The 27,915-nt window shown below is 56.7% G+C and overlaps 1 protein-coding gene, 1 long non-coding RNA gene and 3 gene segments (V, D, J or C); 4 read left to right on the top strand and 1 right to left on the bottom strand.

The window, feature by feature from the left end:
* LOC106987175 (Ig mu chain C region membrane-bound form-like) lies at window positions 1-11,963 on the top strand. The segment is given in 7 exon segments: window positions 1-139; window positions 7,270-7,587; window positions 7,674-8,012; window positions 8,297-8,611; window positions 8,704-9,036; window positions 11,491-11,617; window positions 11,719-11,963. Coding segments are annotated over 6 exon segments (1,461 nt in total).
* LOC128316151 (immunoglobulin heavy constant gamma 4-like) overlaps window positions 1-27,915 on the top strand; it is a 65,056-nt gene that overhangs the window by 345 nt on the left and 36,796 nt on the right.
* Window positions 1,048-27,782, top strand: LOC113597977 (immunoglobulin heavy constant delta-like). The segment is given in 7 exon segments: window positions 1,048-2,723; window positions 14,825-15,106; window positions 15,459-15,548; window positions 16,636-16,704; window positions 16,958-17,284; window positions 17,444-17,758; window positions 27,180-27,782. Coding segments are annotated over 6 exon segments (1,104 nt in total).
* Window positions 9,104-11,484, top strand: LOC128316148 (histidine-rich glycoprotein-like). Its single transcript, XM_053225078.1, has 2 exons — window positions 9,104-9,584; window positions 9,635-11,484. The coding sequence occupies exons 1-2, from the start codon at window positions 9,241-9,243 to the stop codon at window positions 10,209-10,211; spliced, it is 921 nt and encodes a 306-aa protein (XP_053081053.1). The 5' UTR covers window positions 9,104-9,240; the 3' UTR covers window positions 10,212-11,484.
* Window positions 19,417-27,915, bottom strand: part of LOC128316153 (uncharacterized) — a 30,957-nt gene continuing 22,458 nt past the window's right edge. The window contains exons 3-4 of the long non-coding RNA XR_008299763.1: window positions 26,218-26,412; window positions 19,417-20,190 (exon numbers count right to left, since the gene is read on the bottom strand). This is a non-coding gene — a long non-coding RNA (uncharacterized LOC128316153). The remainder of the gene's footprint in view (window positions 20,191-26,217; window positions 26,413-27,915) is intronic.

Below are 27,915 nucleotides of genomic sequence, written 5' to 3'. Positions count from 1 at the left end.
GAGGGGGCTCACACCTGAGGATTCAGGAAGCCAGGCAGTGGTCAGAGGGTGAGGTTTTTGTACACCCCTTAGCGGGGCTCGTGTCAATGTGACTACTTTGACTACTGGGGCCAAGGAACCCTGGTGACGGTGTCCTCAGGTGAGTCCTCCCGGCTTTCCTCTCCTCTCTCTGTCGGGAGGTTTTGGCTGCATTTGGGGAGAAAACGGAGGGTGCCAGGGTCTCGGACCTAGGGCTGGCTTGGTGGCCAGGCTCTCCGGGGACCTCAGCCACCCTCAGCTTCAGGGGCCACCTGGTCCTCTCAGCCCCACTGGCTGTGATCTGAGGTGGACCGAGGCCTTAGCCAGGCCCCACTTCTTGTCTGGGGCCCCACCAACATTGTCACAATGTGACAACTGGTTCAACTACTGGGGCCCCGGGACCCTGGTCACCGTGTCTTCAGGTGGGTCCTCACCCTTCCCACTCTGGCTGCACTTGGGGAGATCTGGGGTTTGGGGCATTTTGGAGGCCAGGAAATGGAGGCAGAGACAGGGTCCCCCAGACACGGGGCTGGAGATCACCTTTCCACAGTTGGGGACAAGGCGGCTCCTTTGAGTGGCCTGGCCACGTAACTGAAGCCTCCTGGGGGGCCCCCGTGACTGTGGTATAATCAACATCATTGGGGTCTGTGGCCCTGATGCACCTGCCGTCCGGGGCAGTGGCCCTTGGGGCTGATTGGACTTCTGAGTTCCTGTTCGGGGCTGCGGTTTGTAGTCGGGCGGCCCAGGCAGGCGGTGGTCTGGCTTCTGAGGGGCCAGGCCAGGACATGGGGTCTCAGGGGCAGTGGGGTGTGGGGACCAGGGCCAGTGAGGGGGTCCAGGACCCTCCAGATAACAGTGACTTGGAGGGTCGGCCTCCGTGCAGCCTGGAAGTGCAGGCCTCCAGAGGGGGCGATGCCAGGTGAGGCCCCCAGGGTTTTGATGGGTGCAAATGGAGACTTCACCACTGTGATTACTACGGTATCGATCTCTGGGGCCATGGAACCACAGTCACAGTGTCCTCAGGTAGGAGCAGCCCTGCTGGGGCCTTTATTTTCTACTCCTGTCTGTGGGGTTTTCTGGGCATCGATGGCTGGTCCTCAGGACTGTCCTCCAGGGACAGGCTGGCCGGGAGGGGACGAGAGCTGGGTGCCTTAGGGATTTCAGAGCCTCCTGATTTTCTGATGCTTTTCTAAAACTGGAATAGTGCCAGCATGTCCGGGGCAGTAACTGAGCCCCTGAAGAGGGGCTGGAGGCTGGACAGGCCATGTGTGGGTGAGTTGCCGGGACCCCCATGGCCACAGGACAGTGTGGCTGTGGCAGGAGAGGTCTCGCTATCTGGATCCTGGTGTCGGCTCACGAGTGTGTGTGGGCAGCTGTGTTTGGAGTGCCACAAGAGTGCCACACAGAGAGCGCGCCGTGAAAGACTTTTTTCGGAATGAGGAGTGGTGTTCTGTGCTTACAATTCTTGGTCAACTGCAAGGACTAGGCGCCTAGGAAGGGCAGGCCTGGGGCCACCGAGCTCGGCTCAGTGCGGGCAGCTTCTGGGAGAAGACAGCTTGCTCCCTGTGACAGGCGCGATAACTATCAAAGGACAGGGTGTGTCTGAAGTGGCTCCTGAGAAAAATAATTAAGACCACTGAGACTTTAAAATGTGAGAGATTTTCGAGCATGCCAAACTTTTTAATCCTATCAGTCAATTAGCAAGCATGAATCATGTCTTTCTGGAGTAGATACAGGACATAGCAACACGGTGTTGTGGCCCCCCTACCCAGAGCTGAGTTCTGACAGTAATGAATTAGTTTACTTTTTATTTAATTCAGCTATTCTGGAAGTGGTGTTGTGGAGTTGGCCAGGGGGCGGCGTGTGGGGCCGGACACCTGCACCAGGTGGCCGGAAACAGGTCACAGGGACGGTCTATTTCGGGAAACAAGTAAACAGACTTGGCAAATTTATAGCTTATGGTTATGAAGAAATGGTTTTCGGGAGGTTTTGCTCAGCCCTGCGAGTCTCAAAAACAACACCTGCATAATTTGCATTTCTAAAATAAGACCGAGATGCTGGCAGAAGCTGGAACAGTTCCTCTTTTAACGATTTGAATTTAATTCTTCAGTCTTCGCTTGCCAACATCTCATTTATACTCATTTTGAAACTAAGACATGTAAGAAATGAGAAGTCTGGGGGACAGTTTATCAATGCATTCATGTTAACTTTTTAAATTAGTTATTTCCTCAAACAGTCATTAATCTCAAACATTTTCTAACACCCCGAAGCATTGTTTTCATAATTACTGTGTTCTAAATATTTTAAGTTGGTTGATTTTCTCTTCGTGATTAAGAAGCATTTAGATATCCTGATAAAGTGGCCTTCATTCATGTCAGCACTTTCAAGACTGCTTTTTGAGCACTCTTGTTGGGACATGTTTTAGGCGAAGCGTGTGTGCTGATTGTCCTGAATGATTTCAGTGAAGAGTGTTGGTTGTTGGAGTAAGAGGAAGCCCAGTCAGGTCTCGAATCAGAAAGGAATTCAGGTCGGCTCCTGAGCTGAAGGAGCCCCAGTGGAGGGTCCACCTGCCCCCCCGCCCCCCCGGGGCTGCCGTGGCTTCTGCCAACTGGCTATTCATCAAAGAGCCAATTTTAATGGATTTGGAGGAATTCTTCAATACCAAAGACCCCACGGGACTGTCTGGTGACCAGGGAGCCAAAATGGTAAGAGAGAGGCAGTCCCGGCTGCCAAATTTGCTGCTCCGGAAAGTTTGTGTGTGGTGTTTGGTTTCTGCTTGAGGAGGAGTCATTTTTTAAGATCACTCAGGGAAACAATGAGATTTATTTGTATGAATCCTGAGTGGCCATTGTCTTGGCTTCTTAACTATGGATTCTATGGCTCAGATGCTCTAACATAAAGTGCCTTTCATGCCATCTTTAAGTCATAAACGCAGCTTCGGATTTGAGGTCATTATTGTGCATCTGAAAGTAGCCTTCGCCTTGTGAAAAGCTTCAGGACAAAGAGCAGCATTATATGCGCAAATTCAGATGAGATGCATTTTTGGTCATGTTTAATGATGATTTTTATTTAGAGGAAATTTAGTTAAAGTTGGGGGCCTCCTTTAGACTCAGAAGGGAGGAGACCAGCTAAGGGCATGTACCCAGGACAGTGAAGGCCCCATGGGGAGAGTCCCCAGCACAGTTTTCTGAAGCAAAGTCTCTGCCTATTCTAAGGCAAAGACGGGTTTTCACTCTGATGACGGCAAACATTCCTCAGTCCTTATAAAATGTCTTGGTGAATTTAAACTTGCCGGGAAGTATTTTACCCAGGAAACTGAGGTGGTAGTGACTGATAATGCTTGGGGGCCAAGAGCTGGCTGAGACTGGACCGGGCCATGGAAAAATAGGGGATTCCACTGGAGAAATCCCCAAGGACACACAAGGCTGGGAAAGGTAGGGATGGGCACCAGAAGGCACTGACCCTGAGCTAGGCTCAGCTGTACAGGATTCCTGGATAAGATGGCTTTGGCGAAGGCACGCCGGTCTGGTGGCCTGACATTTTCTGGCCAGTCCCAGGACTGGGCTTTTGGGACTACACTGTACAGGACTACACTGGGCTGCCCAAAGCAGTCCTCAGCTAAGCTGGACTAAACCAGATTGAGCTGGCATTTCTGAGACGAGCTTGGGCTGAGCTGAACCGGGCTGAGCTAGGTTGAACTTAGCTGCACTGAGCTGGCCTGAACTGGGCTGAGCTGGGCTGAACTGGGCTGAACTGGGCTGGGCTGAACCGGGCTGAGCTGGGCTGAGCTGGGCTGGACTGGGCTGGGCTGAGCTTAACTGGGCTGAACTGGCCTGGGCTGAGCTGAACCGGGCTGAGCTGGGCTGAGCTGGGCTAAACTGGGCTGAACTGAGCTAAGCTGGGCTGAGCTGGGCTGAGCTGGGCTGAGCTGAGCTGGGCTGAGCTGGGCTAGGTTGAACTAAACCGGGCTGGGCTGGGCTGGGCTGAGCTGAGCTGAGCTGGGCTGGGCTAGGTTGAGCTAAACCGGGCTGAGCTGAGCTGAGCTGGGCTGGGCTAGGTTGAGCTAAACCGGGCTGGGCTGGGCTGGGCTGGGCTGAGCTGAGCCGGGCTGGGCTGGGCTGGGCTGGGCTAGGTTGAGCTAAACCGGGCTGAGCTGAGCCGGGCTGGGCTGAGCTGAGCTGAGCTGAGCTGGGCTGGGCTGGGCTGGGCTAGGTTGAGCTAAACTGGGCTGAGCTGAGCCAGGCTGGGCTGGGCTGAGCTGAGCTGGGCTGGGCTGGGTTAGGTTGAGCTAAACCGGGCTGGGCTGGGCTGAGCTGAGCTTAGCACTGGGCTGAGCTGGGCTGAACTGGGCTGAACTGAGCTGAGCTGGGCTGAGCTGGGCTGAGCTGGGCTGAGCTGAGCTGGGCTGAGCTGGGCTAGGTTGAGCTAAACCGGGCTGGGCTGGGCTGGGCTGGGCTGAGCTGGGCTGAGCTGAGCTGGGCTGAGCTGGGCTGAGCTGGGCTGAGCTGGGCTAGGTTGAACTAAACCGGGCTGGGCTGGGCTGGGCTGGGCTGAGCTGAGCTGAGCTGGGCTGGGTTGACCTAAACCGGGCTGAGCTGAGCTGAGCTGGGCTGGGCTAGGTTGACCTAAACCAGGCTGAGCTGAGCCGGGCTGGGCTGAGCTGAGCTGAGCTGGGCTGGGCTGGGCTAGGTTGAGCTAAACTGGGCTGAGCTGAGCCGGGCTGGGCTGGGCTGAGCTGAGCTGAGCTGAGCTGGGCTGGGCTGGGTTAGGTTGAGCTAAACCGGGCTGGGCTGGACTGAGTTGAGCTTAACACTGGGCTGAGCTGGGCTGAACTGGGCTGGGCTGAGCTGGGGCTGAGCTGGGCTGAGCTAAACTGGGCTGAGATGGGCTGAGCTGAGCTGAGCTGGGCTGAGCTGGGCTGAGCTGGGCTAGGTTGAGCTAAACCGGGCTGGGCTGGGCTGAGCTGAGCCGGGCTGGGCCAGGTTGAACTAAACCGAGCTGGGCTGGGCTGAGCTGAGCTTAGCACTGGGCTGAGCTGAGCTGAGCTGAGCTGGGCTGAGCTAGGCTGAGATGAGCTGGGCTAGGTTGAGCTAAACCAGGCTGGGCTGGGCTGAGCTTAGCTGGGCTGAGCTGAACTGGGCTGAGCTGGGCTGAGCTGAGCTGAACTGGGCTAAGCTGGGCTAAACTAATCTGGGCTGAGCTGGGCTGAGTTTAGCTGGGCTGAGTTTAGCTGGGTTGAGCTGGGCTGAACTGGGCTGAGCTAAACCGGGCTGGGCTAGGCTGAGCTTAGCTGGCTTGCCCTGGGCTGAGCTGAGCTGAGCTGAGCCAGGCTGAACTGGGCTGAGCTGGGCTGGGCTGGGCTGAGCTGAACTGGGCAAAGCTGGGCTGAGCTGGGCTAAGCTGAGCTGAGTTGAACTGGGCTGAGCTGAGCTGAGCTGAGCTGGGCTGAGCTAAGCTGGGCTAGGTTGAGCTAAACCAGGCTGGGCTGGGCTGGGCTGGGCTGGGCTGAGCTTAGCACTGGGCTGAGCTGGGCTGAATTGGGCTGGGCTGACCTGGGTTGGGCTGAGCTAAACTGAGCTGAGCTGGATTGCACTGGGCTGAGCTGAGCCAGGCTGAACTGGGCTGAGCTGGGCTGGGCTGAGCTGGGCTGAACTGGGCTGAACTGGGCTGAACTGAGCTGAACTGGGCTGAACTGGGCTGAGCTGAGCTGAGCTGGGCTGGACTAGGTTGAGCTAAACCGGGCTGAGCTGGGCTGAGCTTAGCTGGGTTGCACTGGGCTGAGCTGGGCTGAGCTGAGCTGGGGCTGAGCTGGGGCTGAGCTGGGCTGAGTTGGGGCTAAGCTGGGCTAAACTGAGCTGGGCTGAGCTGGGCTGAGTTTAGCTGGGCTGAGCTGGGCTGAGCTGAGCTGGGGCGGAGCTGGGCTGAGCTGGGGCTGAGCTGGGGCTGAGCTGGGCTAAACTGAGCTGGGCTGAGCTGGGCTGAGTTTAGCTGGGCTGAGCTGAGCTGAGCTGAGCTGGGCTGTTCTGGGCTGAGCTGGACTGAACTGGGCTGAACTGGGCTAAGCTAAACCGGGCTGGGCTGGGCTGGGCTAGGCTGAGCTTAGCTGGCTTGCTCTGGGCTGAGCTGGGTTGGGCTGAGCTGGACTGTTCTGGTCTGGGCTGAACTGGGATGAGCAGGGCTAGGCTGGGATGGGCTAGGATAGGTTGAGCTAAACCGGGCAGGGCTGGGCCAGGCTGAGTTTAGTTAGGTTGCACTGGGCTGAACTGTTCTGGGCTGAACTGGACTGAGCTGAGCCAGGCTGAGCTGGGCTGAGCTGGGCTGAGCTGGGCTGGGCTGAGCTGAGATGAGTTGGGTTGAGCTGGGTTGAGCTAAGCTGGAGTAGGCCAGGCTGGGCCAGGCTGAGCTGGGCTGAGCTGGGCTGAATGGGGCTGAGCTGGGCTGAGCTGAGCTGGGCTGAGCTGGGTTGGGCTGATGTGTGCTAGGGTTAGTACACCAAACCAATTAATCAGGGTCACTGAGCTGGCCCAGCAGAAATGGACTCTCTGAGTGGCTTGGCTTAGAGAAGTCTGATGTCCAGGCTTGTGCTAGAATAACCCATGTTGGGCCATTTAGTTCTAATTGGGGAGACCTGGCCTTGCTGGACTGTCCTAACACTGGGCTGACCTCAATGACCTGGTTGTGCAAAGGACGGGCCAAGAGGAATCTGCATAATTCCCACTCCTCGTGTTCACAGTCTCTGCTGACCCTAGACACACAGGCCTGGGCTGGTGGTCTGTCTGGGGGCTTGGGGGGTCCTCTCTCCATGCTGTCAGCCTGCCACATGGACGGTTCACGGGGCTCGTGGCTGAGTGTGCCTACGTGGCTCTGGGGTCTCAGAGGGAAGGCACCGCCAGTCAGGGCCGAGCTGTCCTGAGCTGAGAGCCAGGCACCAGAGTGCACTTGAGTGCAAGGGTGGCAGGTGCTGGGAGGAGGTCACATCCACCCCTCCCAGCGTGAAGCACCCCCAACTTCCCACAAGCCCAGAGCTGGACTTCTGCAGCAGGGCGGGGGCCGCCTTGCCTCCCCTTCCCAGCAGGACCTGGGCCTCGACACAGCTGCCCACTGTGCCGTCGGTCCAGGCTGGGGAGGCCGCGAGGGCAGCCCTCGTGGTAGCGAAATGAGGGAGCCATGTGGTTGGCGTTGGCCCGCCTGGCAGAGCGTGGGAAGGAGACGCCTTCTCACCCCTTTCTCTTGTCCCTCTCTGGTCCTCAGAGACCTCATCCCGTCCAAATCTTTTCCCCCTCATCACCTGTGAGAGCTCCCTGTCCGATGAGCCCCTGGTGGCCATGGGCTGCCTGGCCCGGGACTTCCTGCCCAGCTCCGTCACCTTCTCCTGGAACTACAAGAACAACAGTGTGGTCAACAACCAGGACATCCAGACCTTCCCTCCAGTCCTGAGAGAGGGCAAGTACGTGGCTACCTCTCAGGTGCTCCTGCCCTCTGTGGACGTCCTCCAGGGTTCAGATGACTTCCTCACATGCAATGTGAAACACCCCAAGGGCAACAGTGAGGTGAACGTGCCCATCCCAGGTGAGAGTCGGGCTCTCCTACCCATGGCCGGGATGGGGGCAGGGAGGGGGGTCAGGTGGGCTGACGTCTTGTCCCCTTCACCGCAGTGCCTTTAGTGCTGTCCCCCAAGGTGACTGTCTTCATCCCACCCCGTGACGCCTTCTCTGACAACAACCAGCGCACGTCCCAGCTTGTCTGTCAGGCAACAGGCTTCAGCCCCAAGAAGATCTCTGTGTCCTGGTTTCGTGACGGAAAGCTCATCAGGCCGGGCTTCGGCCCAGGCAACGTGGAGGCTGAGAACATAGGGCCCGGGCCCGTGACCTTCAGGGTGTTCAGCACGCTGACCATCACCGAGAATGCCTGGCTCAGCCAGAGCGTGTTCACTTGCAGTGTGGAGCACAATGGGCTGACCTTCAAGAAGAATGTGTCCTCTGCATGCATCCTCAGTGAGTGGTCCTGGCCCCTGGTGCAGCCCCTCGGGGCAGGGACCCCTCCTCATATTCATAGGTGTCCACTCAGGGCAGCCGCTTCCTGAGCCTTGGCTTCCTGGAGCGGCCAAGGGCAGGGAGGGGGCCACTTGTCAGGTGGGGGGGCCCAGCATCCCCTCCAAGGGGTCCTTGGGGCTCAGGAAGGCTCGGCGTGGCCAGCTTCTGTTCTCTTGGGAAAACCTCCCCCCTTTGCCCGGTTGCCCATCCAGCCAGTCACTGACACAAGCTCTCTCCCGATCCAGACACGCAGGCCAGCATCAGAATCTTCGCCATTCCCCCCACCTTCGCCAGCATCTTCCAAACCAAGTCGGCCAAGCTGTCCTGCAGGGTCGTAGACCTGACCACCCGCGACAGCCTGAACATCTCCTGGACCCGCCGGAATGGCGACTTTCTGCCAACCACCACCATCTTCCAGAGCAACCTCAACAACACCTTCAGTGCCACGGGGGAGGCCACCGTCTGTGCAGAGGACTGGGAGTCAGGGGAGGACTTCACCTGCACGGTGACCCACACAGATCTGCCCTCGCCACTGAAGAAGACCATCTCTAAACCCAAGGGTAGGAGTCCGCTTCTCTTCTGCCCCGGGACTCTCCCACAGCCTCTCCCCCCAGCCCCCCACCTGAGCTAACAGCCGCCTTTCCTCCCACAGACGTCAACAAGCAACCGCCCTCCGTCTACGTCCTGCCACCCAGCCGGGAGCAGCTGAGCCTGCGGGAGTCAGCCACAGTCACTTGCCTGGTGAAGGGCTTCTCACCCGCAGATGTGTTTGTGCAATGGCTGCAGAAAGGCCAACCCATGTCCTCTGAGAGTTATGTGACCAGTGACCCGACGCCCGAGCCCCAGGACCCCCACCTCTACTTTGTCCACAGCACCCTGACTGTGAGTGAGGAGGAGTGGAGCTCGGGGGAGACCTACACCTGTGTTGTGGGCCACGAGGCCCTGCCCCACATGGTGACGGAGAGGAGCGTGGACAAGTCCACCGGTAAACCCACCCTGTACAACGTGTCCCTGGTCTTGTCTGACACGGCCACCACCTGCTACTGACCTGTGGGCCACCCCACTCCGGGTGGATCCCAGAGTCCCTGGGGAACCCGTCGCTGTGTGTGCATGTGTGCAAACTAACCGTGTCAATGGGGTGAGATGTGGCGTTTTATCAAAATTAGAAATAAAAACATCCATTCAAAAGATGCTCGTCCTGAGTGAGCGATGCTCTCGCCTACCGGGGCCACAGCTGTGCTGTCCTCACCCCCAGACCAACCTCCACGACCGCCCCTGCCCCCACCCAGCCTCTGAAAGTCTCTGTGCTCCTCTCACTGCTCTCATGGCCACCCAGGTGTGTGGCACACACGTACACACACACGGACACATGCACACATGTGCAGGCTTATATGTGCATGCACGTGGGTACCTGCACACACACAGACACAGACACATGGACACACCCTCATGCACACAGGCACACATGTGCGTGCACATGGGTACTTACACACGCACAGGCACAGACACATGGACTCACACACATACACACACCTGCACACATGCACACACACAGACACATGGACACACACACATGCACACACATGCAAGCTTATACGTGCACGCACACGGGTACTTACACGTGCACAGGCACGGACACATGGACACACAGACACATGGACACACACGCATGCACACAGGCACACACGTGCATGCACATGGGTACTTACACACAGGCACGGACACATGGACACACACACATGCACACACATGCACACACAGACACAGACACATGGACACACACGCATGCACACACAGAGACACATGGACACACACACATGCACACAGGCACACACGTGCATGCACATGGGTACTTATACATGCACAGGCACAGAAACATGGACACACAGACACACACATGCACACCCATGCAGGCATGTAAACACACACACAGGAAACACACATGTACATGGACACAGGCACTCATGCACTGTACGTGGGTGCAAATACACATGCATACACACCCATGGACATAGACGTGGAGGAACTTGCATACACAGAGATGCACAGGGATATGGACATGCACACATATACATACAAGCACACACCCATACATGTGGACACACGCAGACACATGCACACATAGGTACACACACATACACACAGTCACAGATACACTGACGTGCGCACACGAGGTCACTCGGTGCCTCAGGCAGGCACTTCCGCCCTCTCCAGCCACGTCACTTTCCGCAGGCCTTCATCCCCACGCTCTGCTCATCCTTCTGTCTCAGCTCGGAGGTGTGTCCATGGGCTGGCCCAGCCTGGGCACTGACCATAGCCACCGTTGGCAGGCCCGGGGCCAAAGAAAGCCCCTGCCATGCCCAGGCACCCACGGGTGAATGGACAAGGCAGGCAGTGCCTGGACACCGGCCCCAGAGGTGGGGAGGCCCCTCCCTAGAGGGAGGCTGTAGAAAGCGTGATCTGAGTGGGGAGCCCCTGCAAACACCCAGCCCTGGAAAGGGTGGGAAGTGAGGCCCCAGGAGCAGGAGTGAGGGAGAACAGAGCCCAGTGGGCAGAAAAGGGGAGGGGCCTGAGTAGGATCTCCTCTCCTGAATGGGCAAAGGCAACACAGCCCCCTTCGGGCCCCGTCCCAGGCCCTCTCTGGCACCAAGACCTTGGGCGCCTGAGTTCACCTGTGCAGGGGCTGCAGACCCCACTGAGTGTCCTCAGCCTGACCACCTGAGTGTTAGCCTCCCTGGAGCCTCAGGGCTCTGTCTGACCCTTTGGCCCCAGAGTTCTGGGAGGGCAGACAAGCCAGCCAGGGCCCCACAAATGCTAGTCACTCCCAGAAGGAGAGACAGCGAGTGGGAATCTCACTAGGAAGTGAAGAGGTCCCCTTGGGCCCAGACATCTGCCAGCTCCTCACTGCCAGCCCTCGCTGGCCTCGGTGGCCAGGGCCACACCTGTCCCAAACCACAGGTGGCAGGGGGCCCTGCTCTCTGCCTCTCAGCCGCAGGTGGCTCCGGCTGTGTCACCACACCCCACAGGAGAGTTCAGGACACTGTGAGCCACTCTTCTGGGGTCACTGCCTCCGGCCCCAGCCCAGGCCACACCCCCACGTCTATGTTTCTCTGTCGCACTCTCTGCCATCCCAGGGCTCCTAGACAAGGTGCTCAGGGCTACCCTGCTCTGCTTTGGCCACATTCTGCCTCCACCTGGCCCCCTGCTTTGGGCTGTCAAGGCCCAGCTAACGCTTGGCTTAGACCCTTCCCGACTGAGCCCAAGAGCCCTCAGCCCCACAAGGTGGGTGCAAGGGAGACTGCAAGGCCAGGAGGCCATAGACACCCTCTCCTGCCCCACCTGTCCCTCCTGGGTGCAGCACAGCCGAGGGCCGAGGGTGGTTCTGGGGCTGGACTGTGCTGGTGCCGGGCCTGACCCCTCTGTGCTGTGTCCCCTGCAGAGGGGGAGGTGAGTGCCGAGGAGGAGGGCTTCGAGAATCTGAACACCATGGCCTCCACCTTCATCGTTCTCTTCCTCCTCAGCGTCTTCTACAGCACCACAGTCACCCTGTTCAAGGTAGTGGCGGCCTGGAGGGGGAGGGCACAGATGGCCTCAGGCTGAGCCTGACCCACTGTCCTCGGGCAGCAGGGAAACAGCTCATGTGTCTGTCGTCTGCAGGTGAAATGACCCTCCCCGCTAAGAACTTCAGAGACCCAGAAGATGGGACCCAGGGGGGCACCGCCTTGGGGCCTGGGGTTCCCAGCCTGCAGACCCTGTCGACTTGCACTTAAATCCTTCCCACGTCACCCCTCCCGCTTGCCGCCCAAAGACGCAGGCTTCTCAAGACCAGGCCAAGTGCCGTGGACGCAGCACCGCTCTGCAGTGTGCACACATGTCACCTTGAAATAAATGTGTATATTTTATCCTGTGAAACTGCTTCCTCGTGAAGGCTCTTTATCCCGAACTGCACCCATGTGTGCTGTGTGTGCATCCAGGGGTGGCCATCCCTCGTTGCGAAGCGTGTGTGGGAAAGGGGGGGGTCTGTCTGCACACTGCCTGCCAGGGGACATGGCAGGAAAGATCTCCGTGAGGGAGACCCAGAGTCTCAGGCTCATCCAGTCTGCTGAAGGACGGCAGCCAAGCTCGAGAGGGTCCCAATCACGTCGGGAGCCAGCAACCAAGCTTGGGCCTCAGGGCTCTCCAGCAGGGCTCTCCACCTACAAGTCCCTGTCCCGAGGGTCTGTCCCACCTGCTGAGGCATCTGGGGTGTGTGGATGGGAGGAGAAGTTTCTGGTGAGACGGTTAGGAGAGCATCTGGCGGAGGGGAGGCACAAGAACAGTCTCTGTCCCCCCAGGCCACCGCAGACGAGGGCCAGGCCGTGGCAGAGGCGGGGGTGGGACCCGTGGCAGAGGCTCGCCTGGACACCGCACAGACAGCCAGGGTGGCCACAGGCCATGGGGCGGTGGCAGCGAGGGCCCAGGTGGAGGCCAGACCTTTCCTGGGTAGCCACATGGCTGCTACTGACATGCTTGCTTGGACCACACAGGTGATGCCTTAGCAAAAGGAGGCCTGGCCAGACCCTGGGCCCTGTGTCCAGACAGGAAGAGACCCTCCCAAAGCTTCTAGTTCTGGCTCCTCTCTGCCAGCTCCCTGCCTTCCTCTCCCTCTCCCTTCTCCCACATCCACCAGGAGCAGACAGCAGAGGCCCAGCCCCTCCTCTGGGACTTTGCTCAGAAACGTCCCGAGCCACGTGTCCACACGGCGCACAGCCGAGACATGAGGCCCTCCGCCCCCCCTTCCTCTCCAAGCCCTCATCAGAATTGCCTGTAACATCCAAATTCATGCACACAGTCTTCAAGGCAGTCCGGCTTTTTCTGACGTGCACCTCAGAACCACAGCCTCGGGTTCTGACACCACATGGGTACTTCCACGTGTCAGCTCTGTCCGGTGCTCCACTTCTGACACCGGAGTGTGTATGCCCCTCTTCTCCTGCGGCAGCCGACACAGCGGGAGCCGGACGCTGACCATGTCACTTCTGGGGGCGCATTCCCTCCGTGCCCCCCAACCCTGGCGACTGCCCGTTGTGTCCAATCCCGGGTCTTCCCTCCAATCCCACCGTCATCCTCGCGCTCAGCGCCCTGTCTGATCACTGGTCTTCCCCCCAGTCCCACCTTCGTCCTCGCACACAACGCCGTGTCTGATCACTGATCCTCCCCCCAGTCCCACCGTCGTCCTCGCGTGCAGCGCCGTGTCTGATCCCTAGTCCTCCCCCTCAGTCCCTCCGTCGTCCTCGCGCTCAGCGCCGCGTCTGATCCCTGGTCTTCCCCCCAGTCCCACCGTCGTCCTCACGCTCAGCACCGTGTCTGATCCCTGGTCTTTCCCCCAGTCCCACCGTGGTCCTCGCGCTCAGCGCCCTGTCTGATCCCTGGTCCTCCCCCCAGTCCCTCCGTCGTCCTCGCGCGCAGCGCCCTGTCTGATCACTGGTCTTCCCCCCAGTCCCACCGTGGTCCTCGCGCTCAGCGCCGTGTCTGATCCCTAGTCCTCCCCCTCAGTCCCTCCGTCGTCCTCGCGCTCAGCGCCCTGTCTGATCCCTGGTCCTCCCCCCAGTCCCACCGTGGTCCTCGCGCTCAGCGCCGTGTCTGATCACTGATCCTCCCCCCAGTCCCACCGTCGTCCTCGCGTGCAGCGCCGTGTCTGATCACTGGTCTTCCCCCCAGTCCCTCCGTCGTCCTCGCGCGCAGCGCCCTGTCTGATCACTGGTCTTCCCCCCAGTCCCTCCATCGTCCTAGCGCGCAGCACCATGTCTGATCCCTAGTCCTCCCCCTCAGTCCCACTGTGGTCCTCATGCAGAGCACGTCCTGTTCATGTCTATATCCCCTTTTGTAAGGACAGTCACGCTGCATTTGGAGTCCACCCTCTAGCAGTATGACCTCATGACTTTATCTACTGTGACTGCGTCCCCCCAACAAGATCACGTTCTGAGGCACTGGGGTTTAGGATGCAATGCAGCCCACAGACCCAAGTTCAGGGCCCGAGGGGAAGACAGGGGGGCTGCGCAGCGGGGGCCTCTGGCATGTGGATGGGAGAAGGCAGGGGCACGGCGGCCAGGTGCTTGGGAGAGCAGAGAGGTAGGTTCCGCCCCCAGAGGACCAGTGAGGAGGGGGGTTGGCACCCCCACCCACCCAGACAACCTCAGTCCAGGCTGAAGAATGGGCATGACTGACCCTGTCTACGCAATGGCAGCACGGTGCCCTGGGGGGATGTGGGATGAGGCAGGAGCCAGGAGGAACAGGCCCACAGACTAAGATACAGCAGAGCCCTCAGGGGCCTCACGCTTGCTCAGCCACCCTTGGCCAGCCAGGTCCCTGGGGAGAGGACAAGGGGACTGGGACAGCCCACCTGGAGTCCCTCATCCTGGGACCTGCCGCCCGTAGGGCCCAGTGTGCAGCACAGCCTGTCCACCCCGCCCCAGGGCACAGGGTCGGGGGGCGGGGGGGAGGGCCGACCCCACCCACTCCTCGGAGAACCACACAGAAGTCTGGCCACGTGGCCCCTCTGCGGGCAAACGGCACCTGTGCCGCGGTGGCCAGGGGCCAGCAGCTGGAGCCCTGGGTGTGGGGACACATGGCCCCGGGCCCATCACGGAGGGACCACCCTGCACTGGGGTCTGGGCAACCCCAACCTCAGGCTCTGCAGTGGGAGCCCCGGCCACTCGGCCGGCTCTGCCCTGCCACACACCCCCACCCTGCACCCTTGGGAGCTCCAACCCCAGAACCCCGTGTCTGTCTTTCAGCCTCCGGAGAAGCACTGCACGTGTTCCCCTTGGTCTCGGGGTGTCAAGCCCCGAAAGAAGGCGACCCCGTAGTCCTGGCCTGCTTGGCAAGAGGATACTCCCGAGAGTCAGTGCAGGTGACCTTGGTTTCGGGGAAGCAGGACCAGGCCACAAAGACCAATCTCTTCATGCTGAAGGCACAAGACAACGTTGAGCTGTCCTTCCTGACCGCCCGGTGGAAGCCAGACCCCCACCAGTGCAGCACCGCCAGCGGCAAGCTGCAGAAGGCCTTCCGGTGGCCAGGTGGGTGGCCCCGAGACCACAAGGAGGGCCCTCCCGGGTCTCCCACACCTTCTACCAGGGCCTGACCCCCAAGGACCGACACAGGCACCCAGGCCTCGGCGCGGCACCCATGAGGGTCACCTCTCATCACCCCGACCCTCAAACCCTTTCCCCGCAGACCCTGTCCTCAGGGTGCAAAAGAAAGGCAGAGGCTGAATGTGAGGCTCCCCACGGCCCAGTCCCCACCTCTGCACAGCACAACCAGCTCGTCCCTCCCTCCCGCCATTTCCAGGCCCTCCCGTCCACCACGCAGCCCTCCCACCTCAGTGCACACACGGTCCGACCCTCACCTGCCACTTTCCTCTGATTTCAGCATCTTGGGAAACTAAGACCCCCCTGTCGACTCTTGGGCCAACCCCATCAGAGGACTCCACCACAGTGCCCAGCACTGCCAGGGTCTCAGGTGAGAAGCCCCCACCCCAGCACACCCTTTCCTGCCTTCCCATCTCTTAGGATGCCCCCTTCAGGCAGCCCTCCATGACTTCTCCCGCAAGGCTTCAAGTCCCATCTGAGTCAGGAAAGTCAGGCCCTGAACTGACGTCTACCAAGCACCTACTGTGCGCCAGGCCCTGTGCTTGGCACCAGCAGACACGCCTCTGGCCCTTTGTGAACAGGAGACCCACCCAAGACACCCTGCGAAAGCATAGCCGACAAAGGCAGGCCCACGGGCCAGGACTGGGACGCAGCTGACCCAGCAGCCCACAGGACTGGGCCCTGAGCTTGTCATGGGGCCTCACTTGAGGATGCGTCACCAAAGCGGCCAGGAGTGACCCTTACAGAATTGTAGCATGCCCCCTGAAGGCTCGGGGGCCGTGGCATGGGACCCAAGGCCTCCCCGCAGCAGGAGCCGCCCTCCCCTCCCGCCCACACTGGCTCCCCGTCGCCCTGCTGGCGTCTCCGGAGGAGGGTCTGACAGTCACTCCTGTGCCACGTTAGCAGAAGCATTTGGACAGAGAGCCTCCCCCCACGGGTGGCCCCCACCCAGGCCAGAACCGCGACACCCCCATCTCCAAACACGGCCAGGGCCCTGGCTCCACGTGGGGGGACTGATCAAGAGACAGGGGAGTCCCCCGGGCAAGAATGCAGAGTGGTCTGTGCAGCGGGACTCGCTCACCGGTCCCCGTCCCCCGGGCCATGTGAGCCTCAGCACGCCCGCAGCCAGACGCTGCCCACAGCCTGTTTCCTCCTACAAGCTGGGAACAGTCTTTGCAGTTTGAGAGGAATGGCAGAGGCGGGGAGGGGGTGAGAGGAGAGACAGAAAAGCCTAAGACTTGCTGTCTGACCCTTTACAGAGCAAACTTCTGGGACCGGTAACTCACCGGCCATTGTCGCCACAAGTGTGGAAGTGACTGTGGCGTGGTGACTAGGGGGCAGTGGCGGGTCCGGGCAGGTCTCAGAACCCCAGAGAGCAGGAAGGCTGAGGGGCCCAGGGAGGCCACGGCCCGACCACGTGTGCAGCACACAGTCTCTCCCCCCACCTCCCTCCGCAGCGCCTTCCACCAGCCACACCCAGGCGCAAACCAGAGAGCCGGAAAGGCCAGCGGACGCCAGTCTCAGAGGTCAGTGCCCTGGGGCACAGAGCGGGGAAGAAGGGGAAGAACAGATTTGGGAGCCCCGGGGACAGCCCAGCTCGGGAGCAAGCCCCCGGGCCGGCGGCGGGAGGCCAGGAGGCGACAAAGGCCGGGTCTGCACCAGGGAGAGCAGCAGGCCGGGCAGTCAGAGAGGGCATGTCGCACTGCCCACAGCACCACCCCCAGGCTGGGTCTGCGCGCCCCAGTGCCCCCAGTGACCGAGGCCACTGTCCTCTGGCAGAGTGTCGGAACCACACCAGCCCTCCCAGCCTCTACCTGCCACAGCCTCCCCTGCAGGGCCCATGGCTCAAGGGACAGGCCACCTTCACCTGCCTGGCAGTGGGGGCTGGCCTTCAGGAGGCCCGCTTGTCCTGGGAGGTGGCCGGGGCGCCCCTGCACGCGGGGGTGGACAGTGGGCCGCTGGAGGAGAGTGCCAATGGTTCCCAGAGCCTGAGAAGCCGCCTGGACTTGCCCGTGGCCTCCTGGGCCTCGGGAGCCAACATCACCTGCACGCTGAGCGGCCCGGACGTGCCTTCCCAAGTGGTGTCCGCAGCTCCCAAGGAACACGGTGAGGCCCCCTCCACAGCCCCCAGGGGACACGGTGAGGCTGGGGGCCCTGCGCGCGCACCCCCCGCCCGGCACAGCCGCTCCTCTGTCCGGGACCCGGGCCACCCAGCTTCCCCCAAGGCCCCGGGTGGCCCGCGCATGACCAGGCTTCTCCTCGCAGCTGCCTCTGCGCCCAGCAGCCTCACGGTCCACGTCCTGACTGTGTCCAGAGCAGCCTCCTGGCTCCTGTGCAAGGTGTCCGGCTTCTCGCCCCCAGACGTCCTCCTCACCTGGCTAAGGGACCAGGTCCAGGTAGACTCTGCTTCCTTTGCCACTGCACCCCCCGCAGCTGAGCTGGGGAGCAGCACCTTCGAGACCTGGAGCGTCCTGCACATCCACACGGCCCAGGCCCCTCGCCCGGACACCTACACGTGTGTGGTCCGGCACGAGGCCTCCCGAAGGTTGCTCAACGCCAGCTGGAGCCCAGACACGGCCAGTGAGTCACACATGGGCACGGGGCCAGGGCTGGGGGGGGGGGGGAGGGGCAGTCCCAGAGGAGCTGAAGGGCTAGGTCCTGGGGCTGCAGCCAAGGGTCTGTGCCACCCAGCCAGGATGACCCTGCCCCAGCCTGGTGGGCACCTGGAGTGTGCACACATTTTCCCTGCACTCAGGGCTTTGGATGCCCTGACACCTGTCCCCCTGAAGCCTGTCCTCATGTCCACAGGCCATGTGCTGGACTAGGAGGGGTGGGAGGTAGGTGTCACCCCTACCAGGCCCCCAAGGAGCAGCCATTTCCCACCAAGACCTGCCCCGTTGCTGAGCTCAGAGCAGGGGCCTCCCCTGGGGAGGCTGGTCATCCCAGACACAACCCTCCCAGGGACATCTGAGCCTCCCCAAGCCCCAGGACCCCCACTGGCTTGGGAGAACAGTCAGCACCTCAGAAGCCAGGTACACCCAGAAGTGGGAGCTGGGCTGGGGCGCCCAGAGAATCTGACCCGCACATGCCCACAGCAGGCCCTGACTGCAGGCCACCTGCAGGGCAGAGGGGACAGAGGCCCACTAGGGTGGGGGCTCACACTGGAGGTCCAGGGCTCACTCTCCCCTCAGAGGCTGGCTATCAGGCCCCCTCACCACCTCATCAGGGGGCAGCACCCAGGCAAGACCCTGGAGGGACAGAGGTGGACACCTCAGGCCAAGCAGGTAGCAGGACACCATCCCCCTGCTGCTCAAGCATGGAGAGGTGGCCCTAGGAGTGGGGTAGAGGCAGATGCCATGTGGAGGCCATGCCAGCAATGTGGTGGGGGGGGGGGGGACACACAGGAAGGCTGTGCCAGCCTCCACTGGCTCAGACACCCCCCGTCAGACCCGGCCATGGGCAGCCCTGCACAGTGGAGGACATGTCCACACAACAGTACTGACCCCACTGCCTCCTACAGCCAGATTTGGAAGTGCTGGCATCTTGTTGGGCAGCAGCCTGAAGGGTCCCCTAGAAAGGCGGCTCTCCTCAGCCCCCTAGTCCACCTGCCTGTGTCCCAGCAGGCCTCCCCGTGATGTCCCAGCACCAGCCCCTGTCCCCACCGAGGCTGGGACTCCTGGTCCTCAGCCCATCTCCACAGCATTGCCCCCTGCCCTCTGGGCACCCTCTTCCCTGGCTCAGACCCCTCAGGCACATCTGTTCTCCAGTCATCAGAGCAGCCTCCTGGCCCTGCTTACCTTCCCTCCCCTGATCCCCTAAGCAGGTGTGTAAGGAGATCGACCCCCCCACCCGAGGCTCCTTGAGGGCCAGGTCCACACTGACCTCCTCCAATGTCCACTCTCCTACACCCAGCAGATGGGAGCCCTCCCCAGGCACAAACCAGGCCTCTCCATCACAGGTGACGTCACAGGTGAGGCTGGACCAGCCCCCTGGACAGACTCAGCCAAGGCTGGAGACTGGTCTGCCGTCATGCACAGAGCCCCAGGTGTAGGCTGCAGGTGTGTGTGCACGTGCACCCCTGGTCACCTGAGCACACGCACATGCCCAGCATCATCATTGTTATAAAGCATCACACGGAAGGTCCCCCCACACCAGGCCCCTGACCTCTTCCTCCTGACCTGGTTCTGTTCCTTGGCCTGTGTCATAGACTCCAAGTCTAAAGTTCTCTCTTGGCCAGCAAGAGAGCAGGACACAGGATTAAAGTGAGAGATGGCTAATGTCCGGGAAAAAACAAGACCTGAGTAAGGGCCCTTGCCCCGTTTGTATCAGGATCAGAAGGCTTACAAACACGGCGATGGACGTGCACAAAGAGACGAGGAATCTGTGAACATTAACTTGTGGACGTGAGGGAAAGGGGGTCTTGAGGATCCTCGGGGTTAGGGGTTTGGGTTAATACAAAACAAAATCCGGGCGCCGGGCAGTGGGGAGGAAGGTTGTTTACAGCGGACCTGAGGCAGCACCTCTGTTTATCTCAGCCTCGGGGATGAGGCAGGGAGGACACGTGACCTCAGGGTTGACAAGGCACCTTTGCTTTCGTTAACCATCTCCGCTCTGGGCCGCTACGCCTGCAGTGCAGGGGTCCATAGTCCAGTTCGCCAATTTACCCAGCTTGGTCCTATTCTCCCGTGAAAGCTGCTACAGTACTAAATTGGGGGTGCTTCTGCCCTGAATGCCTAATCTTGTTTATTTCATATACCTATGCATCGGGGGCCTCTATACCCCCCTATTCTCGGTTGCCTTGTCTTGTTTACCCAAACTTGGGGGTGAGCATCCTATAGCTTCGTACTTCTCTGTGCCTTGTTAACCCATTGGTGTAAGCCCGGGGGATTCCTAAGCTTATCCCCCACATTTCCCCCTTTTTGCTTTTCTTGGTTCTTCTAGTCTTGTGTTTGAGAACTGTCATGATGAGCTCCTGGTCCTCCTTTTGCTTTTGGATGGCTTGGAGGGACATTCTGCAAAGACATAAAAAGAGACACAGTAAAAGCATTCTGCCTCCCAGAGTGATCCAGAATTTGAGATGGGTGCTAGCTGTAAGTGAGAAAGGATTTAGGTAACGCCACTTTCCCCAGGAATCAGCTCATTCATTTTTAAGCTGATCCTCTGTATATTGTAGCTGTTGGCTCAATGTCATATCTAAATCTTCTATATTGTCAGAGAGGTGGGAAGAAAAGACACTTCAAAGGTGGGTCTGGACAGCGTCCCAGGTTGGGAGTGATTCTAAGGAATGGCAGTCATGCGTATATGCTGGTTGTTAGGGTCACAGGGCAGTTTAGAGCGGAGGAACAAGGCCTCCTGTTTCTTTCCGATGAATTCCACTGCAGCCTCAAGAGCTGCAGGCCAAGGCCAAGACTTGTTTATTAATCGAAGTTTGGCTTACAGATTCTTTGGTGTTATTAATTTGTTAAGGACATGGGCTGTCTGGATAGTATGATGCAGGCTGACTCCAGCTACGGTGGCAGGGGCGATAACACCTACTGCTACTAGGATGCCCGTGATTAACAGGCTAACAAATCTCTTCCGCCTTGCAGCAGAGTGTCAGTGTCGAAGAAGCTTGGAAAGCACGCCTGGTCCTGATGGATGCATGTAGGACACAGAGCTGTTAACAGGAACCAGGCTGAGACGCACTGTCTAAGCACTAATAAAGAGGAGATGTTTAACTGGGTGATGTTATCATGACTTATACAGGACATAAACCAGCCTTGGGGCATAGAGATATTATAATTATGTCCTAGTTGTCAGATCTGGATGGTGGAGGTAGCAAAGAGAACATAGGGAGAAGGGACACAAGTAGTCCCTTGAACTGGTCCATGTGAACTGGTTATCGTACAGGGAGGCCCCAGTTAGGTTAGCATGTGGTTCTACATAAATTTCACCGTGGCTAATAGGAAGAGTGAAGAAGGGAAGACCTAGCTTCCAAAGACTAACAAGCCAAGGTCGTTTTAATTTTCCTTTATATGCAGAAACTATAGGGCCAGACAAATATCCATTTTTCCAAAAAATATCCCCCTACTAGGCTGGCCAAAGGATACAGTCTTATTAGACTATTTTGTTTCATGATATCCTCTAGGACCCCTATCATAACAGTCCAATTACCCCAGTGAAGATTATGTTCAGTCTCTCCATAACAGGTTGTCCAGGGAATAATGTTCCAGGGGTGGTCTGAATATTTGAGACTAGAGCAAGCTATAACATTAGGAGTGTGAGATATGCTTGTTTTTTGAGGTATAGCAAAGCTTGTGGCTGAGAAAAAAGGGAAAATTGTTTGGCCTTGTAGAGGTTTTGGGCTGTACTTGCAAAAGCCAATTGATTCTTCGTTTAATACGAGCAGATAAGTTGTTGAGTTTGGTAACACACACAGGAGGTGCTGGAGGAAGCCACCACTGAGGTCTTGGCATTTAAAGCCAATGCTCTTGTTCCATTTGGAAGGGAGGGTTAAGAGTGGCTCCTCCCATGAACTCAGTGTCATTGTTGCTAATAAGAATAAGGCTGTGCCAGCCTCCAGTGGCTCGGACACCTCCCAACAGCCCAGGCCCGGCCATGGGCAGCCCTGCACAGTGGAGGACATGTCCAGACAACAGTACTGACCCCGCTGCCTCCTAGGAGTGTTAAGCTGTCAAATAGAGGTGGGTTAAGGAGATGAGCCCGATATGAATATCGAGCTTGGCCTGGACAAATGAGGGCAAGGAGTATAATCAGGCTTACACATATTGAATTTTTGTTAATGACAGAAGTCACGGCCATCAGATGCGAATCAGGGGTATATGCAATATCACTGTGTTGTAAGAGGATGCCAGCCTGGTTAGACAGGCGTTTTAAGGCTTCCCCGTGTTATATCATGGGCAAGGACTTGTGTTTGTAGAGTGGCTTCAGGATGAGGAGTCCATGAAGAGGCTTCTCCCACCTTGAAGAAGGGGGCCGCTCCCTCGGGGTCATTCTCCGGAAGTCTTGGTTCATCGGACTATATATCCTAGGGGTCTCCACCATGCCATTCCCTCATGGCTCCCTCTGAGGGAATCCACAGAGGTCGGGAATCTGAAAGAACACGAGCATATCCTCGACCCCAGGTGGGAAGCTGAGTGGGCCCAGTCTGTGTGGGCCCCCCTTCAGGGGTTTCTGCAGAGCACCACGGGGTGAGAGGGTTTATCTGATTTCAAAGAATGTCCCTCAGCTGGGGTGAGTCCTTGAGGATTGAGATTTAAAAAGTGAAGAGTAATCATAGCCTAATCAAGAAGCTGAGGTTGTCATGCAGACAGCCAGAGGTATCTCCCCCTTTCTGTTTTTTCACATGTTTTGAGCATAATATATGCTCATTTTACAATTGCTTGGCCTTGTGGATTGTAAGAAATGGATAATTCCAACCAAGGCTTAAGTGAAACAACTTAACAGGGCATGTTGTCCTGCTGTTTTACCCTTTTTGTTAAAATTATTTACACGTTTATGTATTTACTTACTTATTTATTACCATTAACAAAAATGTATTACGTTTATGTATTGACTTACTTATTCATTACCATTAACGAAAATGTGTTATGTTTTCTGTAGTTGTTGTAGGGTGCACTAATTTTGCTTCTGCTCAGCAGTAACTGACATATCGATCACTGGCCGTTGAGGCAGGGGGTTAAAGGGCCAAAGCCAAGGTCTATTCCCCTGCCTTTGTCGGCAATGCCCACACAAATATGTTTCAGCCATGTGAATATCCATTTGTGGCATACGATGGGCTAAGTTTAGCAAAACGGCTCCCACGTATCTGAGTAAAAGCCCTTCAAATATCATCCCCCCATCATCTGGCAGAGGCATCCAGTCCCCTGCTAAACAGGAACAACACAAACGTGGAGGATTTGGAGGCCAGCACCAAGGGTATTGCCATCACTTTCCCAGCCTTTGGCTCAAAGGAGGAGGAATTTGAATCTCAACCCCGTATAGTTTTCAAATCCATTTACTTTAACTTTAGTCCGTCCCGACCACACATAAAATTCCTTTTTAAAGATTTCCTGCACGAAACTTCCACAACTTTTCTTTGCATTTAGATTTTGTCCCAAGCCATTTCTCTGCAAAGAACCAGTCTTGTATAGGACAAAATTACTTTCTTTTACCTTCAACAAAATATATTTACATTTCTTATATCTTTCTTTCATATCTCCTACTTTCCTACATACAGAGCTGCTTTGTTATTTTTATCAGTTTTAACTACACTTAGCAGAATTTTAGCTCTTAGAAACCTTAGTCTCCAGTGAAAACTAGATAGCGACCAATTGTGAATTGTCTGTTACTTAGAAAAATGTAGAGTAATGAATTCATTAGACTTATGAATTCATTAAGCATAAAGCATGTTTTTTAACAGTTCCAAATATCCTTAGTCTTTATTTTGCAACAAGTCAAAAGCACAAACCTACATCTGGTAGTTAGTGCTTTAGCCTCTTATCTCATTAGATATCCAATGAATTTACCTCAATTTATTTTTTCAATATGAAAAAATTACTGTCAAATTGGTTTCCATACAACACCCAGTGTTCCTCCCAACAGGTGCCCTCCTCCATGCCCGTCACCCACCCTCCCTTCCCTCCCACCCCCCATCAACCCTCAGTTTGTTCTCAGTTTTTAAGAGTCTCTTATGGTTTGGCTCCCTCCCTCTCCAACCATTTTTTTTTCCTTCCCCTCCCGCATAGTCTTCTGTTAAGTGTCTCAGGATCCACATAAGAGTAAAAACATATGGTATCTGTCTTTCTCTGCCTGACTTATTTCACTTAGCATCACACTCTCCAGTTCCATCCATGTTGCTACAAAGGGCCATATTTCATTCTTTCTCATTGCCACGTGTATTCCATTGTGTATATAAACCACAATTTCTTTCTCCGTTCATCAGTGTATGGACACTTGGGCTTTTTCCATAATTTAGCTATTGTTCAAAGTGCTGCTGTAAACATTGGGGTACAAGTGCCCTTATGCATCAGTACTCCTGTATCCCTTGGGTAAATTCCTAGAAGTGCTATTGCTGGGTCATAGGGTAGGTCTATTTTTAATTTTCTGAGGAACCTCCACACTGTTTCCCAGAGCGGCTGCACCAGTTTGCATTCCCGCCAACAGTGCAAGAGGGTTCCTGTTTCTCCACATCCTCACCAGCATCTATAGTCTCCTGATTTGTTCATTTTAGCCATTCTGACTGGCGTGAGGTGATATCTGAGTGTGGTTTTGATTTGTATTTCCCTGATGAGGAGCGACATTGAGCATCTTCTCATGTGCCTGATGGCCATCTGGATGTCTTCTTTAGAGAAGTGTCTATTCATGTCTTCTGCCCATTTCTTCATTGGATTATTTGTTTTTTGGGTGTGGAGTTTGGTGAGTTCTTTATAGATTTTGGATACTAGCCCTTTGTCCGATATGTCATTTGCAAATATCTTTTCCCATTCCGTCAGTTGCCTTTTAGTTTTGTTGATTGTTTCCTTTGCAGTGCAGAAGCTTTTGTCTTCATGTTTTTGCCTTTTGACGGCATGGGGAGGAGTGCTGTCTGAAGCATTGAAGATTCAGATAGCAGGCCTTACCCCAGGCGGTGCAGAAATGGGAGGAAGGGGGAGAGAAGACAGAAAAGGTGAGGAACCTCCAAGAGGCCTGAAGGCAGAGAGGGGCACAGAGGACAAAGAGTTTATATGGTCCTAAAGTCTGTCAGCTCAGCTAGATGAACAGATATCGATTTTTGTTTTATTTTGTATCATTTGTTTTGTTTTGTTTTGTTTTGTTTTGTTTTGCACTAGTGGAATTAGGCAGTCCATGTTGGGCCAGAGAAGGCAGGGAAGTTCCCCCAAACAAAAGGAGTTTCGGCAGCTGCTTGGGAATATTCCTTAAAATCTCTATCCCGAGGTAGACTAGCCAGAGACAATTGGTTCTAATCATCATAGTTATTAACCCAGGAAATGAATGAGGGAGAGGCCCTCACATATAGTAAGACTAACAGAGTGTATAGGGAGAAACAGTGAGACAGAGAGAGTTAGAGTCCCTATATCAGGGATGCCCTCTGTAAAATCCACTGCACTATTTCGGTGCATTGCTTTGCTGACAATGACTGGAAGCTGGGCTGGCTGCCTTGGTTGGGGATACTGCCCTGTGTCAGTTGTTGAAAAGACACCAGAATAGCAGCGGCAAAGTTCTGCACAGCGCGAGTCATGCGAACATCATGAAACTCTTGGGCACAGACAGCATACTGGGCTGGGGTCCGGATGATGTTCTTAAGAGAGCCCCAGTCCCAGGCACACATGGAATGAGAGCCGCGAATATTTTCTAAAATACCCAATGTAAAAGGGCTGTGATGGACATACAGCCGAACTGCTTTTTGCAATTCTTTTACAATTAGAAACAGCAGGCCTTCATGACCAAATTGCCCATTTTGCCTGTCGATGGGAAATAGGTGGAGTTTACTGGCCTTATGGGCTTTTTTTAATGTACTTTTGCACTGGGGTGAGGACTTTATCAGAGCAGGTCGGTGAGGTTTTCAGAGGCTCGATATCCATATCGTACCACCCTTTTGGGGGAGGAGGACTATCTCCTGGCTGTAAAGGAGCCACAGGCACAGGCTGGCTAGAGGGGGAGCGAGGTTTCTCCTCCTTTTTAGATAACTACATCTTCATATACACCATCCGAGCTTGAGGGGAGAAGGGCAGTATGGACAATGGACCAGGTGAGGATTAGTTTAGGGGGGGTATTAGCCCCTCTAGAATGCCTGGCCTTTAACGTTTTCCCTACTCGTTCCCACACATCAAGATCATAAGTTCCTTGTTCTGGGAACGAAGGGCAATTTTGTTGGACAGCCAATAATCTAAGGAGAGCCTTATAATTTAGAGTAGTCCCTGCTATCTCTCCTAGGGACTGAGAAATTCGAACATAGCGCATTTGTTCAGGGGCTAGGGAGTCAGAGGGAGGGAGTTGCCCCATGGGAGATCTCCCAAAAAGCTCTGCGGCAGCGAGTCTAGTTTCGCTTTATCCCTCACCTCATCAGGTAGAGACTGTAACCAGTGCATGTGCGTTTTTTTTCTTGGAGCTCCTTTAGCGTTCTGCGGCGTCCTGCAGTCCTTGTGTGGCACTGCCTGGCCGCGGCAGCACCTTGCCACGTCGGCCCATAGTCCCCTTTCCTTCTGTCACATTGGGGTCACTTGGGGTCGTAGACTCCAAGTCTAAAGTTCTCTCTTGGCCAGCAAGAGAGCAGGACACAGGATTAAAGTGAGAGATGGCTAATGTCCGGGAAAAAACAAGACCTGAGTAAGGGCCCTTGCCCCGTTTGTATCAGGATCAGAAGGCTTACAAACACGGCGATGGACGTGCACAAAGAGACGAGGAATCTGTGAACATTAACTTGTGGACGTGAGGGAAAGGGGGTCTTGAGGATCCTCGGGGTTAGGGGTTTGGGTTAATACAAAACAAAATCCGGGCGCCGGGCAGTGGGGAGGAAGGTTGTTTACAGCGGACCTGAGGCAGCACCTCTGTTTATCTCAGCCTCGGGGATGAGGCAGGGAGGACACGTGACCTCAGGGTTGACAAGGCACCTTTGCTTTCGTTAACCATCTCCGCTCTGGGCCGCTACGCCTGCAGTGCAGGGGTCCATAGTCCAGTTCGCCAATTTACCCAGCTTGGTCCTATTCTCCCGTGAAAGCTGCTACAGTACTAAATTGGGGGTGCTTCTGCCCTGAATGCCTAATCTTGTTTATTTCATATACCTATGCATCGGGGGCCTCTATACCCCCCTATTCTCGGTTGCCTTGTCTTGTTTACCCAAACTTGGGGGTGAGCATCCTATAGCTTCGTACTTCTCTGTGCCTTGTTAACCCGTTGGTGTAAGCCCGGGGGATTCCTAAGCTTACCCCCCACAGGCCCACACTCTCCACTTCGTGTGGGGACCCTATAGCGTCCGGACTTCTCTGCCAACTGCCTCCAGTCCTTCCCCCACTGATCACAGTGGCCTCCTTGAGGGTGTCTTCCTGCCGGCCGTGCCCGCACAGCCCAGCCTTGCTGCCCAGCACCGGGATGCGTGCGCTTCCAGTGAGGATGTCACAGATAGCGAAGGCAGCGTGGCAAGCGGGAACAGCAGGACGGCGCCACACGCACTTTATTAACCAGCTTTATTTAAAGTCACTGAAGAGCTGAGGGCTCAGAGAAGCCCAGCTGACCTGGCTCCTGGGCAAGACAACATTGTTGGCCACGTTACCCCCACCCTGGACACCGACGGACACGGTTACATTACCCCCACCCTGGGCACAGGCCGACAGAGGTGTTGGCATCCAGGGAGGAGAGAGGCCTGAGGGAATCAGTCAAGGCTTTAACATCCACATGGGCTGACATGAGGCATAAGAGTAGGGATGAGCCCCAACTGTGTCCCCTCCACCACTGACTGCCCCAGACAGGACCTGTGCTCAGAGCTGGGACAGATCTGCAGTCCTGCATGGTGCTTGGACTCTGAAGCCCAGTGGAGGGCCCTGACCCACCCCAAACATCGGAGTTGAAGCCAACTGTCCTGACATCCCACCGGCTCAAGTCCTGATTCGATAGACCACGTGTGCCCCCACCCCCGCCCCCGCCCCCGCCCCCGCCCCGAGGAAAGCGCTATCATGCACTCCACTTCTCCAGTGCTGGCTGTTTGCTTGCAATGCCCGGCGTGCAATCAAAAATCAAACGACATGCGAAGAAGCAGAAAA

The sequence above is a fragment of the Acinonyx jubatus genome, chromosome B3 (genome assembly GCF_027475565.1).
Source record: "Acinonyx jubatus isolate Ajub_Pintada_27869175 chromosome B3, VMU_Ajub_asm_v1.0, whole genome shotgun sequence".
In the NCBI taxonomy this organism is placed as follows: domain Eukaryota; kingdom Metazoa; phylum Chordata; class Mammalia; order Carnivora; family Felidae; genus Acinonyx; species Acinonyx jubatus.
Note: the sequence above shows the minus strand (reverse complement) of the source record. Positions and strands in the feature narration are given on the sequence as shown.

Bases quoted from the DNA above. Each gene is read 5' to 3' on its own strand.
- LOC128316148 (XM_053225078.1), top strand. From the start codon at position 9,241: ATGCTCGTCCTGAGTGAGCGATGCTCTCGCCTACCGGGGCCACAGCTG. The intron at 9,585-9,634 runs CTGCACACATGC...ACATGCACACAC, and splicing joins ACTCACACACATACACACAC to ATGCAAGCTTATACGTGCAC.